Source organism: Dryobates pubescens, chromosome Z (assembly GCF_014839835.1).
Source record: "Dryobates pubescens isolate bDryPub1 chromosome Z, bDryPub1.pri, whole genome shotgun sequence".
Taxonomy (NCBI): domain Eukaryota; kingdom Metazoa; phylum Chordata; class Aves; order Piciformes; family Picidae; genus Dryobates; species Dryobates pubescens.
In genome coordinates, this window is record NC_071657.1 from 137587513 (window position 1) to 137606779 (window position 19267).

General features: G+C 45.4%; 1 protein-coding gene across 1 annotated transcript in view; it reads left to right on the forward strand.

Moving 5' to 3' along the window:
• The window catches only part of FRS2 (fibroblast growth factor receptor substrate 2), a 68036-nt gene extending 55682 nt beyond the window's left edge, over nt 1-12354 (forward strand). Inside the window, exons 5-8 of the mRNA XM_054178697.1 lie at nt 1702-1888; nt 7718-7876; nt 8931-9094; nt 10945-12354. Of these exons, the coding sequence (XP_054034672.1) occupies nt 1702-1888; nt 7718-7876; nt 8931-9094; nt 10945-11895 (1461 nt within the window). The 3' untranslated portion in view covers nt 11896-12354. The remainder of the gene's footprint in view (nt 1-1701; nt 1889-7717; nt 7877-8930; nt 9095-10944) is intronic.
• Nucleotides 12355-19267: the final 6913 nt, after the last annotated feature.

Sequence of the window (19267 nt, forward strand, 5' to 3'; positions counted from 1 at the left end):
AATTGTCTGAGGGACACCTTATCTGAGTGTGAAAACACAGACAGGCCCAGAAAGCCAGTTAGAGTGGAAAAAACCTACTATTACAGGTTCACAGGATGTTAGGGGTTGGAAGGGACCTCTGGAGATCTTCCAGTCCAACCCCCTGCCAGAGCAGGAGCATAGAATCCAGCACAGGTCACACAGGAACACATCCAGACAGGGCTGGGAAGGCTCCAGAGAAGGAGATTCCACAACCTCTCTGGGCAGCCTGCTCCAGGGCTCTGGGACCCTTATAGCAAAGAAGTTCTTCCTCATGTTGAGGTGGAACCTCCTGTGCTGTAGTTTCCATCTATTGTCCCTTTCCTATCCCAGGGCACAAGTGAGCAGAGGCTGTCCCTGTCCCTTCCTTCCTGACCCCCAGCCCTCAGCTATTGATAGACATTGATCAGATCCCCTCTCAGTCTTCTCCTCTCCAGACTAAACAGCCCCAGGGCTCTCAGCCTCTCCTCCCCAGGCAGTGCTGCAGTCCCTTCAGCATCCTTGGAGCCCTCCCTTGGACTCTCTGAAGTCCCTCTTGAAATGGGGAGTCCAGAACTGGATGCAGTTATCTGAGTGGAAATACTGCCACAGGCACATAAAGACAGTTGAGGAAAAACCAGAAAATATTAATCTTATCTATGTTAAATATTTCATGGGATTTTGTAATAGTGTCATGCAGACTCATTCACATTGCTTTCAAACATACTCTCTTTTAATTCTGAGTTGAGAGAGCCAGTTTTTAGTGTGGTGGTATTTTTACCCCCCACATCCCCCCCCAAACTTTTACCTTGAGGATCATAACTAATATGATAGAGCAGATAGAGTGCATCAGAGAAGTATTAAGTTTATTACTAGTAGTGTCCTTGCACCCTGTGATAGGACAAGGGGCAATGGAGGGAAAGTACAGCAAAGGAAGTTCCACCTCAGTGTGAGGAAGAACTTCTTTATTGTAAGGGTCCCAGAGCACTGGAACAGGCTGCCCAGAGAGGTGGTGGAGTCTTCTTCTCTGGAGATGTTCCAGCCCTGTCTGGATGTGTTCCTGTGTCCTGTACTCAGCACTGGTTAGGCCACACCTTGAGTACTGTGCACAGTTCTGGGCCCCTCAATTTAAGAAGGATTTTGAGATGCTTGAACATGTCCAGAGAAGGGCAGTGAGGCTGGGGAGAGGTCTTGGGCACAAGTCCTATGAGGAGAGGCTGAGGGAGCTGGGGTTGTTTAGCCTGGAGAAGAGAAGGCTCAGGGGAGAGCTTATTGCTGTCTACAACTACCTGAAGGGTGGTTCTAGGCAGGTGGGGATTGGTCTCTTCTCCTGGGCAGCCAGCACCAGAACAAGAGGATAAAGTTTCAAGCTGTGCCAGGGGAAGTTTAGGCTGGAGGTGAGGAGAAAGTTCTTCACTGAGAGAGTTGTTAGGCATTGGAATATGCTGCCCAGGGAGGTGGTGGAGTCACCATCACTGGAGCTGTTTAGGAAGAGCCTGGATGAGGCACTTGGTGCCATGGTTTAGTTGATTAGATGGTGCTGGGTGATAGATTGGACTTGATCTCTGAGAGCTTTTCCAACCTTACTGATTCTGTGGCCCTGCTCTTGGCAGGGCGGTTGGACTCAAAGATCTGCGGAGGTCCTGCGATGCTGTGGCGGTCAAAAAAGTACTCACCTAATGCAATTTAACTTCTGTTTTCTAGGTTATTAATGTGGATGATGATGGCAATGAGCTGGGTTCTGGCATAATGGAGCTTACAGACACAGAACTGATTTTGTACACCCGTAAGAGGGACTCTGTCAAATGGCACTACCTCTGTCTCCGGCGCTACGGCTATGACTCCAATCTCTTCTCCTTTGAAAGTGGCCGAAGGTGTCAAACTGGACAAGGTATTTGGAGTTCTTGTGTGTAAAACTGTTGGATGTTTGAAAAGAAGCAGCCTAGCCTGTCCTTTGGCAAGGGTTGTAAAGGCTATAGTTAAACTTGTGAGGGTGTTTTCTGTAGGGGGGGGGAAACCCCAACACCTTGTGAGGAATGGTCTTACGGTAAAACGAGGATTTGAGTTGCACAGTTTGGGGCATTTTAAGTCTGGAGCACTAGATGCTTGCATCTGTGGATGCATCTGGTCATCCTAGGAGATGGTTTGGGTAGGAACATCCTTCTGCCGCAGAGGCTGACTTTCAGAGAGGAGCAGTGGAACCTGGAGAAGAGGAGGCTCAGGGGAGACCTTATTGCTCTCTACAGTTACCTGAAGGGAGGTTGTAGCCAGGTGGGGGTTGGTCTCTTCTCCCAGGCAATCAGTGGCAGAACAAGAGGACACAGTCTCAAGCTGTGCCAGGGCAGGTTTAGGCTGGAGGTGAGGGGAAGGCTCTTCCCAGCAAGAGAGATTGGCCATTGGAATGTGCTGCCTGGAGAGGTAGTGGAGTCACCATCACTGGAGGTGTTCAAAATAGGATTGGATGTGGCACTTGGAGCCATGGATTAGTTGTCATGAGGTATTAGGTAATAGGTTGGACTTGAGCTCGGAGGTCTTTTCCAGCCTAGTTGATTCTATGAACTCTAGAGAAATCTCAGAAGGCAGGGAATCCTCTATTTTTAGACTTTTGAGAGATTGGAGCACTGGTGTGAACCAGCTGTTCCTATTGTCTTCTGCAACACAGTTGTGTTTCATCCCCTTCTGAAATCAAATACCACTTTCACGTTTACATCCATGCCATTCCCAAGTCTGGGCACATACTTGTATAAAGCTGTGCTTAGTTATGTTTGGCTTTAATTGGAATAGGATGGGTACCCTTCCAGTTCCCAGATCATGCCTGCCTTGGCCAAAGTTGGCTCCCAGTGAAACTTAGGCTTTACTCTATCAGTCCCCAAGAAAATAGCTCTGTTGGCTGAGGGCTCAGTGTGGTGGTTTGCATCTTTCTGCTGTGATGTAACTGGAACTCATGGTTGGTGTTGATACCTTATGAAATCAAGTTGTATTTTTGTTTTCTTATGGGTTCTAGCATCTGATAGTGGTTTAAGCAAAAATTGTTTATCAGTTGCAATTTTACTGTTTAAAATAAATTGGGAAGATGAAAGAATTTGCTTGGAAATAAAGCTGGGTTGTAAATAAAGCTGGTCCATGTACATGGTCCGAGCAGAGGTAAGGGCAGGCAACCTTGGGGTTTTGAAGTAATAATTCAGAGGCATTCTCAGCTCATCTTTGCATGGGAAATGGAGATTTAAGTGTTGCTCTGTACTGCACTCAATTTTTGAAGCTTCTAAGCAGAAAGTAATTATTTCATTTTAAAAAACCCCTTCCATTGATTTTTTTGCTGCCTCTAAGCATATAAAATAGATACTAATAAAATGCAATTGAAAAGACTATTTTGAAGGTGGTTCTCCCAGGAGAAGTTCTCTACCATCAGAATAGTGCAACCCTGGAACAGGTTGCCTGGAGCAGTGGTTGGGGCCTCATCTGGTCTGTTGGGACAGGTTGGACTTGATGATCCTTGGGGTCTCTTCCAACCTTGGTGATACTGTGATCCCTGGAGGGCAGAGAGGCTCTGCAGAGGGACCTTGACAGGCTGGACAGAGTCCAAGGGCGTGAGATTTAACACATCCAAGTGCCGGGTTCTGCACATTGGCCACAGCAACCCCATGCAGAGCTACAGGCTGGGGTCAGAGTGGCTGGAGAGCAGCCAGGCAGAGAGGGACCTGGGGGTGCTGGTTGACGGTAGGCTGAACATGAGCCTGCAGTGTGCCCAGGCAGCCAAGAGGGCCAATGGCATCCTGGCCTGCATCAGGAACAGTGTGGCCAGCAGGAGCAGGGAGGTCATTCTGCCCCTGTACACTGCACTGGTTAGGCCGCACCTTGAGTCCTGTGTCCAGTTCTGGGCCCCTCAGTTTAGGAAGGAGGTTGACTTGCTGGAACGAGTCCAGAGAAGGGCAATGAAGTTGGTGAGGGGCTTGGAGCACAGCCCTGTGAGGAGAGGCTGAGGGAGCTGGGGTTGCTTAGCCTGGAGGAGACTCAGGGGTGACCTTATTACTCTCTACAACTCCCTGAAGGGAGGTTGTAGACAGGCAGAGGTTGGTCTCTTCTCCCAGGCAGCCAGTACCAGAACAAGAGGACACAGTCTCAAGCTGCGCCAGGGGAGGTTTAGGCTGGGTGTTAGGAAGAAGTTTTATACAGAGAGAGTGATTGCACATTGGAATGGGCTGCCTGGGGAGGTGGTGGAGTTACCATCATTGGAGGTGTTCAGGAGGAGACTTGATGGGGTGCTTGGTGCCATGGGTTAGTTGTTTGGGTGGTGTTGGATTGGTTGATGGGTTGGACACGATGATCTTGAAGGTCTCTTCCAACCTGGTTTATTCTATGTATTCTATTCTATATTCAGGGCCAGGCTCCAAAGGCTCTGGGCAACCTGATCTAGTAGAGGATGTCCCTGCTCTCTGTAAGGAGGTTTGGGCTGGATGACCTGTGGAGGTCCCTTCCAACCCAGACCATTCTGTGATTTTATGATTCTAACCTTTGGGGTTTTTAATAATAATTTAGAGAGATTCCCATTTTCTGTGAATGAGAAATGGAGATGCTTGTAGCTGTTACTGTATACTCCATGCTAAACTCGATGTTTGAGGCTTCTAGGAAGGAAGTTACACATTTTGCTCTGAGGAAAATCACCTCAGTGGGCTTTGCAGGTTTGATTTACTGCTGCTTCTAAGCAAGTCAAATACAATTTGATTGGAAATAGTACATTGAAGGCTCTTTTCCTCAGCCTGTTAGCTTCACAATTTTCCAGAGTCTAATTAATTTCTCTGCTTCCCTCCTAATTTATTTTGTTTTGCTAGAGAAGATTAAGCAGCAACCCAATCCTCCCTCTTTTGTTTCTTGCCTTCCTTATGTAAGAGTAAAATACTGGGGGGGGGGGGGGGGGGGGGATGGGGGGGGGAGAAGGAATCTGGCATAAAATGTTCCCTCTACTGCCTTTTTGTAATGGAGTATTGTTCCTGACAGCTACACTGAGTTTTGTGGGCACAGCTGCAAAACTTTATCTCACTTGGTGAGCTGACCAGGAAGCTTTTTCATTTGAGAATACTCTGAGCACTGCCCAGCAACCTTTTACTGATGGCACGAGCCAATATTCTAGTTTGTGTTTTCCATTTAATCTCAAGTTATAGCTACTTGTGAGCTGTCAGAATGCACTGATGGGAAAACACTCAGTTTCTGTTAGGCATTAAAAACCTTGAAGGCATGTTTTTGGAGCATTAATTGGCAGATAATTCAAGATAGAAAACTTGGAGGAGCTGGTGTGTCACCCTCCTGTGTGACAGGTCACATTGTACTCAATGTGAATGTGTTTAATGACAGATCAAGGTTTCATCATGTTGGTTTTGCTCACAGTTTCAGTGCCAATTTGGTTCAACTCACATTTCTCTTTTAGTCTGCAGAGGAGAAGACTGAGAGAGGACTTAATAAATGTCTATAAATACCTGAGGGCTGGGGGTCAGGAGGGAGGGGACAGGCTCTGCTCACTTGCTCCCTGGGATAGGACAAGAAGCAAAGGATGTAAGCTGCAGCACAGGAGGTTTCACCTCAACACAAGGGGGAACTTCTTCCCTGTAAGGGTCCCAAGAGCACTGGAGCAGGCTGCCCAGAGAGGTTGTGGAGTCTCCTCTGGAGCCTTTCAAGGCCTGTCTGGATGTGTTCCTGTGTGACCTGAGCTAGATTGTTTGGTCCTGCTCTGGCAGGGGGGGTGGACTTGACCTCTTTGGGTCCCTTCCAACCCCTGACATCCTGTGATTTTAAGGCATTGCAGTTTGGAAGCATCCTTTTTAAACAAAGGGTTGAAGACCTCATAATGCTCAGAAACATATTGGGAGGTTGTTCAAGCTTGTGAGCCCACACTGGTTTTGAAATTTTCTTTCATCTCAGAATTGTCAAAGATCATCCAGTTCCAACTCCCCACTGCCATCAGCAGGGACACCTCACACTAGATCAGGTAACCCAGAGCCAGATCCAGTCTGGCCTTCAAAACCTCCAGGGATGAGGCTTCCACCACCTCCCTGGGCGACCTGTGCCAGTCTCTCACCACCCTCAGGGGGAACAACTTCTTCCTAATGTCTAATCTAAATCTCCCTTCCTCTAGCTTGGATCCATTCCCCCTAATCCTATCACTCCCTGACACCCTGGGCAGCCTGTTCCAGTGTCTCAGCACTTTTTGTCCATTAAGTCTTCAATATAGTGTGTGAATTTTCAGAACTACACTGAAATCTGAACATGTACTTGAGCTGGATCATGAGTTGAGGAAATGCAGCAGATGGAGCTCTGCAGCTGCAGTTTTGCAAGCATGAAGCTTCATTCACTGCACCAGCCAGCTATGAATTTTTCAGTCATTCCTCTTAGCCCATTTGGTGAGGGACTTTTTGGGGTATTGGGTAGTGATAGGACAAGGGGGTATGGATCCAAGCTAGAGGAGAGGAGATTTAGGTTGAATGTCAAGAAGTTCTTCCCCATGAGGGTGGTGAGACACTGGCACAGGTTGCCCAGGGAGGTGGTGGAAGTCTCAATCCTGGAAGTTTTTAAGGCCAGGCTGAATGTGGCTCTGGGCAAACTGATCTAGTGTGAGGTGTCCCTGCCCATGGCAGGGGGTTGAGAGCTAGATGATCCTGGATGTCCCTTCCAACTCTGACAATTCTATGATTCCCAGCTGGTTTTTTATGATCTTGTGCTATGTGTAGCATTTCTGGTAGTTCTGATCTATCACAGTTCTGCACCCTTACAGACATCTATAATGATAGTAATTGCCAGCCTATTAACATAATTGCACTTAAAGAGCTAGCTGGGTAGGTAGGTAGGGTTTTAGTAGAGAGTGTTTTAAGATTGTAATACTCACTTGAAAATAAGAGCACCTGCAGCCACGTTTAACAAGCGTGTCAACTTTAACTTCATGCTTTCAATGGAAGAATAACCCAAAGCTGCGCCTGTGCCGGTCAGGGTAAGTTGGGGCGCCCCCTGCTGTTCGCAGGCAAAGCGGCACAATACACCCGCGACAGAGATGGTATTGCTGCTGACTTTGTGTTCTGTGTCTATCCTTTAGCCTGAAGCAATCGCTTCGCTGCTGTCTGTTTCACACAGTTTGTCTCCCTAGCTTTTCGTTTGACTCTTCTTTAAAGAAGCTGAACTTGTGTTTAAGATCTTTCTTTCCTGTTCTGCAGGTATCCTACTCTAGAATGTGAGTTAAAGAAAGATGACCTTGTAGCACCACAGTAGTTTCACTTCGTGTTTTGTTGTTGTTTGATTATTGGTGTTTTTTTAAATAGATTTATTTAACAGGTATCCTTTTGATCAGCTAATGTGAAATTCTTGTGTTGTGGTTTGGTTTTAGTTGTTTTTCTCTCCCTGTCCCACTCCCCCCACCATTTGGCACTCCAAACTCAGTTTTCACAGAATCACTGGGATATTTTTTTTTGCCTCCTCTTAACTGAATCAGTTTTCTGTTCTAATTTAACTTCTGATGCATGGGAATCTTATTTTTTTTTCCATGAGATGAACTCTTCAAAGGTTCTCACAGTAATTTTGTGTGTTTTGGTGGAATTGAAGTTCCTTAATGTTTTTGCTTCTTGAACAGGTACTCGTTAGGTGGATTCCTGTTGTGGTTTTTTTTTGAAGCTATAAACATTGTAAGACCTCTTTCTTGTGTGAAAGGATTTTTGATTGATTTGTTTCTGTGTGTTTATAGGAATCTTTGCCTTTAAGTGTGCCCGTGCAGAAGAGCTGTTTAATATGTTGCAAGAGATAATGCAGAACAATAGTATCAATGTGGTAGAAGAACCAGTAGTAGAAAGGAATAATCATCAGACTGAGCTGGAAGCTCCAAGAACTCCTAGAACACCTACCAGTAAGTGTGGTTATACTGTCAGATGACATACCTGAACAGGATGTGGTACTTAGCTGGAAATAGTCCTTAATCTGCATTAAGTCTTTGACTAATTAAAAAGAAAACTCATTTAAAGCTAAGGGACTAATTACCAGTAATGCATTCACTTGAAGTACTTGCTGAGAATCCTCTTTTGAGTATCCTAAGCCTTGGGAGCAAAACTGCTGTGCTCCAGTTCCTCAGCTTTAAGAAATGGTTTAGTTGCTGAGATGGTGCTGGGTGATAGGTTGGACTGGATGATCTCAAAGGTCTTTTCCAACCTGGTTGATTCTGTATTCTGTAAATAAGTCTTGGAAACTTAGTTGTTGCATGTTATGAGCACCTAGGAATGCAGCTGCTGAAGTGCTTTATAACACATCCACCCTGTTTTTACTTGTGGCATTTCTGAGAAATGTTTGTGTTTGGCAATGTTCCAACCTTTCTATTAGGGAAAAAGGTAATGGTAACATCCCATCTACAGTGGGTTCAGAGTCTTCCCTCTGCTTGAGTGGATGGAGGGGTGGGTGGAGTGAAGTCCTTCCAGAAAAATATCAGAGGCTTTTAGTTAATCTCAGGCAGATGGCTTGGTATTTGAAAGCAGGAGTTCCAGGGTATTAATGACTTCAGAGAAATGGAAGCTGAAGGGAATAAGTCCCTGTTTGTGAAGGAGACATGTTAATGGCAGAAAGAAGCTGGAGGGACTGCGATGTGTCTTACACCTCAGATTTCACCGCTTGCTTCAGACCTGTGGGGTGTCCCTGCCCGTGGCAGGGGGGTTGGAACTAGATGAGCCTTGTGGTCCCTTCCAACCCTGACTGATTGATTCTATGTGTTTCCCAGTAAACACTGGGATGCTGCGCTCTGCAGTTGGGTTTTCCCTTCCTTCCCCTCAGCAAAAGGAAGCCTTGTGGCTATTTAATACCGGTTTACGTATTTATAGTTTCTCTTCTGAAAGTGAAGATGCAAAGCATCTTGCTCATATACAGTCAAATTCTCTATTTTTAATATGGTTTTGCTTGTTCTCTAATTAAACCAGCTCCTGGGTTCAATGCACAAAGTTTACCTAATGGCTATCCAAGATACCCATCTTTTGGAGATGCTTCATCCCATCCATCCAGCAGGCATCCTTCTGTCGGAAGCGCACGCCTCCCCTCCGTCGGTGAAGAATCAACTCATCCCTTACTTGTAGCAGAGGAGCAAGTGGGTATTTTTGTCCCCTCACATAACTTGGGTTGTACATCAGTTCAAGAGGTTTTTGGTCATTTTTTGTCATTTTCTGTCACTGGTGTGTGTTCAGTATCAGGTGTAACATGTTTCTGTGGCAGCTGTCTCAAAAGCAGGGCTGTTTAGTCTGGAGAGGAGAGGCCTGGGGGGGGGGAGCTGATCAATGTCTATCAATATCTGAGGGGTGGGTGTCAAGTGGAGGGGCCAAGCTCTGTTGGATGGTGCACAGCAATAAGACGAAGGAACAATGGAGACAAACTTGAACAGAGAAGGTTTCAGCTCACCTTGAGGAGAAACTTCTTAATAGTGAGGGTGGCAGAGCCCTGGAGCAGGCTGCCCAGAGAGGTTGTGGAGCCTCCTTCTCTGGAGACTTCCCAGCCCCACCTGGGGTAGATTCAGATTGGATGTTAGAAGGAAGTTCTTCCCCATGAGGGTGGTGAGAGACTGGCACAGGTGAGAGACTGCCCAGGGAGGTGGTGGAAGCCTCATCCCTGGAGGTTTTGAAGGCCAGGCTGGATGTGGCTGTGAGCAACCTGCTCTAGTGTGGGGTGTCCCTGGCCATGGCAGGGGGGTTGGAACTGGCTGATCCTTGAGGTCCATTCCAACCCTAACAATTCTATGATAGTTGAAAACAGCTCTTAGGTGGTTTCCTGACCTTCTCTTAAGACTGAACAAGCATAACTCTCTCAGCTTCTCTATGTCACATGCTCCAGCCTCTCTAATCATGGACTTGCTCCAGTATGGTGATGTCTGCCTCATACTGGGGCACCCAGATACAGTCTCATAAATCTTTTTCCTTAACCTGTGCTTTTGCTAACACAAACCAATGTACATTTGGCTTTCAGTGCTGCAAAGGCACACTACTGACTCTTACTCAACTTACCATCCACCTGGAGCCCCATGCTTTTCTGCAAGGCTGTTTTCAGCTCAGTTGGTATTGTTCCATAGCAGACACTGGACTGTCCATTTGCTGCTGCTGAACTTTGTGAGGTTTCTCTGAAATCAGCTTTCCAGGCTGCTGTGATCCCTTTCAGTGGAAACCCTATGGATCTGGGACAGACTGTAAACTTCCTGCAGCTGTGTTCTATCTCATCATTCAGGTTGCTGATGAAAATGTTAGGCAAGTTTAATAAAACATCATGCAGTTTAGGAAGGCTCCCATGTGTGACAGAACAGTGTTGGAAACCAGAGAAGGTAACCCCAACAGAGTGCAGTGAAGAATCTTGTGGGAAATGATTTGTTAGGAGCCCCTACAGAAGAGCCTAGATGATATTGTTGGAGTTAGTGAAGAGTAAATGAGTTTAAAGAATCAAAGTAGGAGTCACATGAGCTGTAAATAACACTTGTAGAGCTTGACAGAGAAGTTGGGAAGGCTAGATGACTGCTCCTGAGCCAGCACTCCTGCCCTCCATGCTCCAGCTCATGCTGCAGTACTGCTCAGCTGTCCTTTGGGCTGGCAGAGACAAATGAGAATCAGCACAGCTCCTACCCAACAATGCAGCACAAACCCTTTGTCCTTTGGCTTTTGAAGAAAGAATGCACTGTTACTCCAGTAAAGCCAAGCTCTCTTCTCACTGCTTGAGCAGCACAGCAAGTGGGCCTCTGATATTTTGTTTAAAGGTTGGTTTGTTTGTTTTATTGTGTGGGGTTTTCTAAGTGGACAGTGAACTTCCTTTGCACAGCTCTTAGACAGCTGCTATCACAAGATCTTTTTTAATCAGAACACCTGAAAATCAGCAGAGAGTTAAGAAGGAAAGAATTTGGAGCTGGGGGGGGGGGCACAAACAGTGTTTGAATTTATTTATACTTTTTCCTTGCCCTTTCAGGTGCACACTTATGTCAACACTACTGGGGTACAAGAGGAAAGGAAAAACCGATCAAGTGTGCACGTGCCACTGGAATCCAAGCTTTCAAACCCTGAAACAGCTAAAGTGAAAGAGGAGCAGATGTGTACTGATGACAGAGATGCTCAGGTTCTCCTGGAGCCTGAAGGAGTCAAGTTTGTTTTAGGACCAACACCTGTTCAAAGGCAGTTAATGGAAAGAGAGAAACTGGAGCAACTTGGGAGAGACCAAGTTAGCGGCAGCAGCACAAACAACACTGAGTGGGACACTGGGTACGACAGTGATGAACGGAGAGAAACGCCATCTGGTAATAAATTGGTGTATGAAAATCTCAATAGGTTATCAATCCCTAGTGCCTCAGGGGTCAGGAGAGGTCGTTTGACATCAACCAGTACCTCAGACACCCAGAACATTAACAACTCTGCTCAGAGAAGAACTGCGCTGTTGAACTATGAGAACCTGCCATCCTTGCCTCCTGTTTGGGAAGCCCGCAAGCTGAGCAGAGATGAAGACGACAGTTTAGGACCAAAGACCCCGTCTCTGAATGGTTACCACAATAATCTAGATCCAATGCATAACTATGTCAACACAGAGAATGTAACAGTACCAGCAAGTGCTCATAAAGTAGAGTTCCCACGGCGTCGGGACTGCACCCCGACCGTCTTTAACTTTGACATTAGGCGTCCGAGCTTGGAACACAGGCAGCTCAACTACATACAGGTTGACTTGGAAGGTGGCAGTGACTCTGACAACCCTCAGACTCCAAAAACCCCCACCACCCCACTGCCCCAGACCCCAACCAGGCGCACAGAGCTGTATGCTGTGATAGACATTGAAAGAACTGCTGCTATGTCGAGCTTGCAAAAAGCACTGCCCCGAGACGATGGTACTTCTAGGAAAACGAGACATAACAGCACTGACCTGCCTATGTGAGCCCAGGAAGCAGTAAATCATTTGCACCTTTTGTGAAGTTTCTAGAATTGAAGATGCAAGTACTTTGCATTTCTTAACACTACGCCTTTTATAGACTAATGGAACTGTTCTTTTGGGTTGTTTGTTGCTTTGTTGTTTTGGTTTTTCTTTCTTCTCCTGCATACTTCATGTACTTGTCTAACTAAAGGGAATTAATGTAGAGCAAGCATTCATTTAGGCAACACTATTTCATTCTACAGTAGTAGTACTTAACTGCATAGCAGCGTCGCCACCTTTCACAGTGCCTCTTTCAACTGATTAGAGTTTGAGTGACATGCCAGTTTGGGATTTATAAATGTTCTGGTCTGGTGCCTATACTCATTAATGGCATTTATAACACTTGTTTGTTTGGTGTTTTCTTTTTAAAGCCTCTTGGTATGTGCATTATTAGCAGGTAAAGCTAATCTTCCAAGGTTACATATCTTCGTGCTCCTCCCTCATCGAAGTGGCTCCTCCAGAAGGAAATGTACGTAACGCATTAATTCGCTCGGGTTGACGTACACAGGTTTATGTTGGTTCATCTCAAGGGACAGAAACACCTCTTTTGTTGTTCTTAATAAGCCCAGGTGGGCAAGAAGGCCTCCGATTCCCAATGTTTTGGTGTTGATTTCTTGTTGTTCTTTCTTTTTTTCAACTTGTGTGATAATTTGAGAGGTCACATCGAAGTTTGTCGAGCAGAGCTATAAACGCACCCAAACCCAGCCTTAAGCTCTTCCTGCCAGAAGAGAGTTCCAAGTGGTGTATCAAGTTCCCTGTGAAATCTGACAATTTTAATCTCAGTAGAATTGTTGTGGTGTTCTGGGTTGTTTGGGGTTTTTTTTGTGTGTGAAGGAATTCACAGGTTGGCCATATGAATTAAGGCTCTCTTGTCGTTTCGTAGTTCAGTGTGCCTTCCTTTCCTTGCATTTGTATGTTTCCTCTCTTTTCTTTCTCCTTAAGCTGATCCATAATGTCTTTGTTTTGAAAGTCAACATTTTGTACATAGCTTTAATTATTGTTCAGGGTTGTCTGTGTGTTTGTTTGGGTTTTTTTTGTCTGACTCTCTACATTTGACAAAGGCTCTTGAAGGTCAAATGGTTGTCTTTTTCCAGTGTTGTACTTTTTCTTATGCCTGACAGAATCATCCCAGCTCTTCAGCAGCATGCATTATTGCACAACTGGAAAGGGTTTTATTATGCAGTTATGGTCTTCCTCTAAAGCATCAGACACAGGTTACACAGGATGCTGGACTGGGTAGTTCTTTACAGCAAATGGTACATTGTAGCCGTGTGCATCCGTAGCTGATAGTATGCTCTGATTTAGAGAGAGATGTAGTATTAACCTATGAGGATACTTCTGCAGTCTGTGAGCTTGGTTACAGTGATGGCTGCTAAGTGTTACAGGTACATCCAGGTAGAATGTTGAGTATGCCAGCTGCACCCTTAGCAGAATCACAGAAGGCCAGGGTAGATGGGACTCCAAGGATCATCTCACACAGCCTTTCTAGGTAACAGTGTAGTTGAGATGAGCTGGCCCAGCACCCTAGCAAGCTGAGTCTTAAAACTGTCCAATGCAGGGGAATCCACTGCTTCCCTTTGGAGGTTATCCCAGTGTCTGACTTCTGATGGGGGAAAAACTTTCTCCTGAAGTCCAATGGGAATCTCCCTAGCAGTAACTCGTACCCATTGCCACTTGTCCTTTCCCACTTGTCTCCTTGTAAAAAGGGAGTCTCCATTGTCCTGGTAGCCACCCTTCATGTACTGGTGTGTGGTAATAGGTCTCCCCTAAGCCTTCTCTTCTCAAGACTGAACAACCCCAGCTCTCTCAGCCTTTCCTCACATGGCAGGTCTTCCAGTCTAGTGGTCATTCTTGTGGCCCTTCTCTTGACACTTTCCAGCTTGTCCGCATCTGTTCTTGTACAGCAGGGACCAAACCTGCAGCAGTACTCCAGGTGTGGCCCAACAGGTGCTGAGCAGAGTGGGACAATGACTTCTTTATCTCTGCTGGTAATGTCCTTGTTGATGCAGCCTAGCATCCTGTTGGTCATCTTTGCAGCTGCAGCACACTGTTCACTCGAGATGAGCTTGTCATCCACCAGGCCAGGGCTGCTGTCCAGCCAGGTGGATCCCAGTCTGAGCTGCACTCCTGGGTTATGTATTCCCAGATCCAAGACCCTGCATCCATCCCTGCTGAAGTTCATACAGTGCTTGTTAGCCCACTCATTCATCCTGTCCAGGTCTTCCTGGAGGGTGGCTCTCCCTTCTGGAGCATCAAACTCCCCACTCATATTGGTGTCATCCACAAACTTCAGGATGCTCTTGATCCCAACATCCGGATCACTTACGAAGATACTAAACAGTGTTGGGCCCAATATCGATCCCTGAGGGACCGCTCTTGTGACTGGCTGCCAGGTTAAGAACCAACTATTTACTGCCACCCTCTGGGGATGGCCTGTTAGCATGTCCCCACCCACTACACAGACCACCTCTTTAGGCCATAAGGTGTCAGTTTCTCTAGGAGGAAGCTGTGGGGGCACCATGGCAAAAATCCAGGTCGACAATGGCAGCTGCTTGCCCGGCATGGGCCAAGTGAGTTACTTTGTTGTAGAAGTGCTGGGGCTTTTCATGTTTTATTTTAAATACTCTGAATAACTGTAGAACTCTGGCAGTATTGGTGATTAGAGGGCAGGAACACCTCTCCTATGAGAACAGACTGAGGGAGTTGGGGCTGTTCAGTCTGGAGAAGAGAAGGCTCCAAGGAGACCTCATTGTGGCCTTCCAGTATCTGAGGGGTGCTACAAGAAAGCTGGGGAGGGACTTCCGAGGCTGTCAGAGAGTGACAGGACTGAGGGGAATGGGGAAAACTAGAAATGGGGAGATTCAGATTGGATGTTAGGAGGAAACTTCCCCATGAGGGTGGTGAGAGACTGGCACAGGTTGCCCAGGGAGGTGGTGGAAGCCTCATCCCTGGAGGTGTTTGCAGCCAGGCTGGATGTGGCTGTGAGCAACCTGCTGTAGTGTGAGGTATCCCTGCCCATGGCAGGGGGGTTGGAACTAGATGATCCTTGAGGTCCCTTCCAACCCTGACAATTCTATGATTGTATTGCAGGGTGCACCTTGGTACTAGCAGCAGAAGAGACTCTTGAGCCTGTGATTGCAAAGGAACTGACACTTGTGTGAACTCATGTGATGTAAACTAACCTCTGAACTGTGAGTGCAAGAAAAAAGCCATTTGGAGATCCGAGAGTGACTTGAGGGTCTTCATGCAATAGTTGAAGTTTTTTATATACATATATATATAAAACCAAACTACAGTTCTTTTCAGCCTCTGAAATTGGAGTGTATTCTTGTTCTTTTTGGGTAACCTTTCTCTTTTCTCAGTTTAGTAGTGGCAGCAGTTGTAGCACCTGAAGTACACGTGTCTTGCCACACCATTGAGGGATTATCAGGCAACCTCTTTTGTTTCTCTTTTACTCTTGACTTTTATTAATCCTTTAGGGACTGTATGGTACTGAAATGCCAGATGCACAAAGAGTATCATTTGCAGAAGTAAAAGATGTGAGTCACTGAGACCATTCCTAGGAATTTAAATGAGATTAAAATAAACTCCTCTGTAATGATTTCACAGTCAACCTATGCATACTCTTGTGATAGACTTGTTGACTTAGGAGAGACCTTGGTACTCCAGAAGGTAACGACTACCTAGAGCTAGATACTTTACAGGTCTGCAGTATTTAGTGCCCCTTCACCTCTTTGCCATTGCCTGGCCTTATGCTATAGACCTCTCTTCTGTACTGAAGAGAAATTAGCAGGGATTGCAAGATACTTAGTGAATTAATGATGCTGGTGTGATTCTTAGCTTCTAGCTCACTGAAATGTGTGAGCTGCACTGATGCTTCAGCAGGTGTTTTGAGGCAGATGTCCTTGAGCTACCTAGCTGCCTAGAAATATTTGGTTCTCATCTGTTAGTTTTGTGAAACACCAATACTATAATTAATTGGACCCTTAAAACACACCTGCGAGGCAAGGAAGCAATATCCTTGATTGACAAATAGGGAAAGGGCCCTTGAGTGACATGTTGAGATCACAACAAACAACAATATCCCCCTCTTTGTTCCCTGCCCCCATGGTGCACTGCCCTATGTGTTTATCCTGAACAGTCTCAGATTATTGAGGTGCTCTGAGTAACTTTGGCTTTCATGGTGTTGCAAGATTCACAACACTTCATAGGGGGTGTTTCCCTATCTCCAGTCCTCCGAACTGAGAGCACACTGAAATGTCAACTACATTAACAAGTGTGACAATATCTTTTCCAGGCCTTTCTTTTTCAGTTCCCTCCCCACCCCCCCATTATATTTTACAGGTGGGCTAATGTTTCCTCACGTTGTGCTGCAGACATCCTGGGTAGTCCCTGTTACCCACGCTACCCATCTTTTAGCACTCCTTGTTTTGTGCCCCCCGAAGTAGATGTAGTTGCAATGCACTTTACCCTGTGAGACTTGGTAAATATTGTTTCAATTCAGTCTCTTTGAGAAGGCTGTGATGTTAGATTTTAGTGTCTGTAATCTAGAATTCAGTTTTTTTTTCAGCTGAAATGTCTCCACAGTATTTAGATCATATTTATTTTGGGCCCACAGGTGTAATAGCCTGGGAAACTACAACTGTGTAACCATTTTCTTTAGTAACTGAGACATGTTAAGTTTACATAAAACAGGTCCTGCAAAACCAGCAGCATCTCCCCCAGGGCTACTTTCCATCCATAACATGCAGTTGGCTGCTACCCTTCCAGCACATTTGATGAAGGAAAGCCTTTTAAGTGTAGGTGTTCCTTTAATGCAGTGATTTGGGAAAGGCATGCATCAGCCTGTCTTCTAAACAAGCAAAACTGAGTTGATTGAAGCAAAGATGCCACAGTGACCAAAAGGACATGGTGAAAACTGTACCAGAAGTAAAGCTAGAGAGAATTTGATCTGTTAGTTCTATCAGGATTCTTTTTTTTTTACTCAAAATTCATGAGGAGGACCAATATTTTTAAGTTTTGTGGTGTGTTTCCTGGTGACTCCATGGGGAAAAAAAAAAAAAGACCATTCTGAAAACCTGAACTTGGTTTGGTTTCCCTTTCAAGGAAGTTTTGCATATGCCAGGGGTTGAATGTAACTGTGTGTGTTGAAGCACTATTCCTGTTCCTACTGAAGTCCACATTGCTTTTATAGAAATCTGAACTGATTGAATAGATTTTTTTAATGTCATAAACTCCCCCAAGGTGTTTGGGTATTTGTGTGTTTACACCTCTGGCCGGGGCTTGGGTGTAAAAAGGGCCACAGAGAGGTGTAAGCTGCGCCACGGCCAAACTGCTGTCCAAACAAGGCTGCTCTTCTGCAGGTGCCAGACCAGCAGTTGTTTTATGCTGGGTTTATAACAGTGTGTATTGGCTCACAATCTGCCTGTCTTTTGGTTCAGGTTTATATTGAAGCATTTCTCAAGGAGACAGAGTCAGGAGGCAGCAGATTGTTCACTGCCAGCGAAGCAAAAGGTTCTGATTCATGCCGGTGTACTACTTGGAGCGCATAATTGTGCGTCTGATTTTTGGACCGCTGTGTCTAAGCAGTGTTCTCCTCTCTGTGTAAGGTGGGATCAATGTTGAAATGCCACTTCTGCACTGTACTGATTTAATGGCTGCAAGTAGGGTGAAACTGATGTAGTAGGAACTAATAGTGGACTTCAATCTGAAATGCTGTTTTTCCCCCTCTAGAGATGTTTGGTAGGTAGAATTAGGTGGTATCTTCCTTTTAATTTAAGGAAACCTTTCCCATCTTTTCCTTGAGGTAGCAACCCAGGCATTTCTATTTGACAGTATTTACTTGTCATCAATGAACTTATGTTTATATTATCTTTATTTTAAGTTCATACACACTCCAAACAAAAGAAACCCACAAATCCAGGAGACATTCCACCACAAAAAACTGCCTTAAGATGGAGTCAAAGGTGCTGATGTCCTTCTCGGAGAACGCAGATGAAGCAGACAGGAAGTCACAAGGTTCTTTCACAGTCTTTAGGAACTACTTCTCTTTTTTTGGCCAAGATAAGTGAATAAGGAAAAAAAAAAATCCAAACAAAAGCCACTCAGCAGCTGTAACTCTGACCATGGATGCATTGTTTTGCCTGGATACTGTGCTGCGAGGTATACAACTGAGTCGCAGATTTCTTCTCCTCACACGATGTTTACTCCAGTTTAATGCAGTATTCTGTTGGGAAATCTGTAGGTGTACAGCCACGAGCTAGAACATGAGGTAAAGTTACCTTTTTTAAAGTTGATGAGACAAGTGTGGGACACTTCTGTATTTTTCTATATTGCAAAGGGCATTTTGGGGCATTTTACTTGCAGTTTTAGTAATGATTTAGTGTGGTAATACCCACATATTGTGACAATGTTTTCTGCCATATCCATTACTTTGGGGTAATTCTGTTTCATGTAGCAAATATGTGTATATACAGAAGAGGTCATGTAAAAAAAAAGATGAATAAGAAATAGGCTGGAACCCTTCAGAACAGGGACTGTCTTCCTCTAAGTACTTAATGCCTTGAGGTCACAGTTGCAGCTCTTACATGAGACCCATGGTGACTGAATTGCCAAGCAATGAGCATGGAGGGGCAGCTCCTCTGCCTTCCACAAGAAGCCTTAGTACAAAAGTTGCCATGAAGCTCACCTTCCCACTGCCTAGTGCTGGGGCTGTGCCCTGTGTGGTCATTCCCAATGCTGCCTGCCAGCAACTCAGTTTGCCTAGAGTTTGTGTGTCCTTTGCTCCAGTCCTTCCTATTGGCAGCAGGAAAGGAAATCTGAGATAGGAGCTTTGGTGTCATCAGGGAATCTTCCTTGACAGCAGGGTGATCCTTCCAGAGCTCATTCAGGCCTCATGCAGTGTCCTTTGAAGCCAAACAAATGACTGATGGTGACTTCGAGGGACACTGGATGTGTTCTCCAGGATCAAATTGTGCTCTGTTACACCTGAGGACCTGGTTGGTCAAGTTCTTCAGGAATGGTCAAAAAATGCTGTAAAAATATAAATATATTTAATTACATGTGCTGAGAAACAAAAAAAAAGCCTATTAGTTGTGGCCAGAGTTCAGGTTATCATGTGAATTTTGATTTCTTAGTCATACTTGCATATATATCGCTTTAACCGTTATGGATGAAAGAGGAAGTGACTCTAAAGTGTGTGAAGGATGAGGGTTACCCCTGGTTCTTAATGGTGATGTTACTTAGGAATGGATGTCAGCAGTTTCACTCCATATTAATGCAGTTTTTTTGCATTAGCAGATGTGTCTCTCTCATCCACTCCCTGTTTATATATATA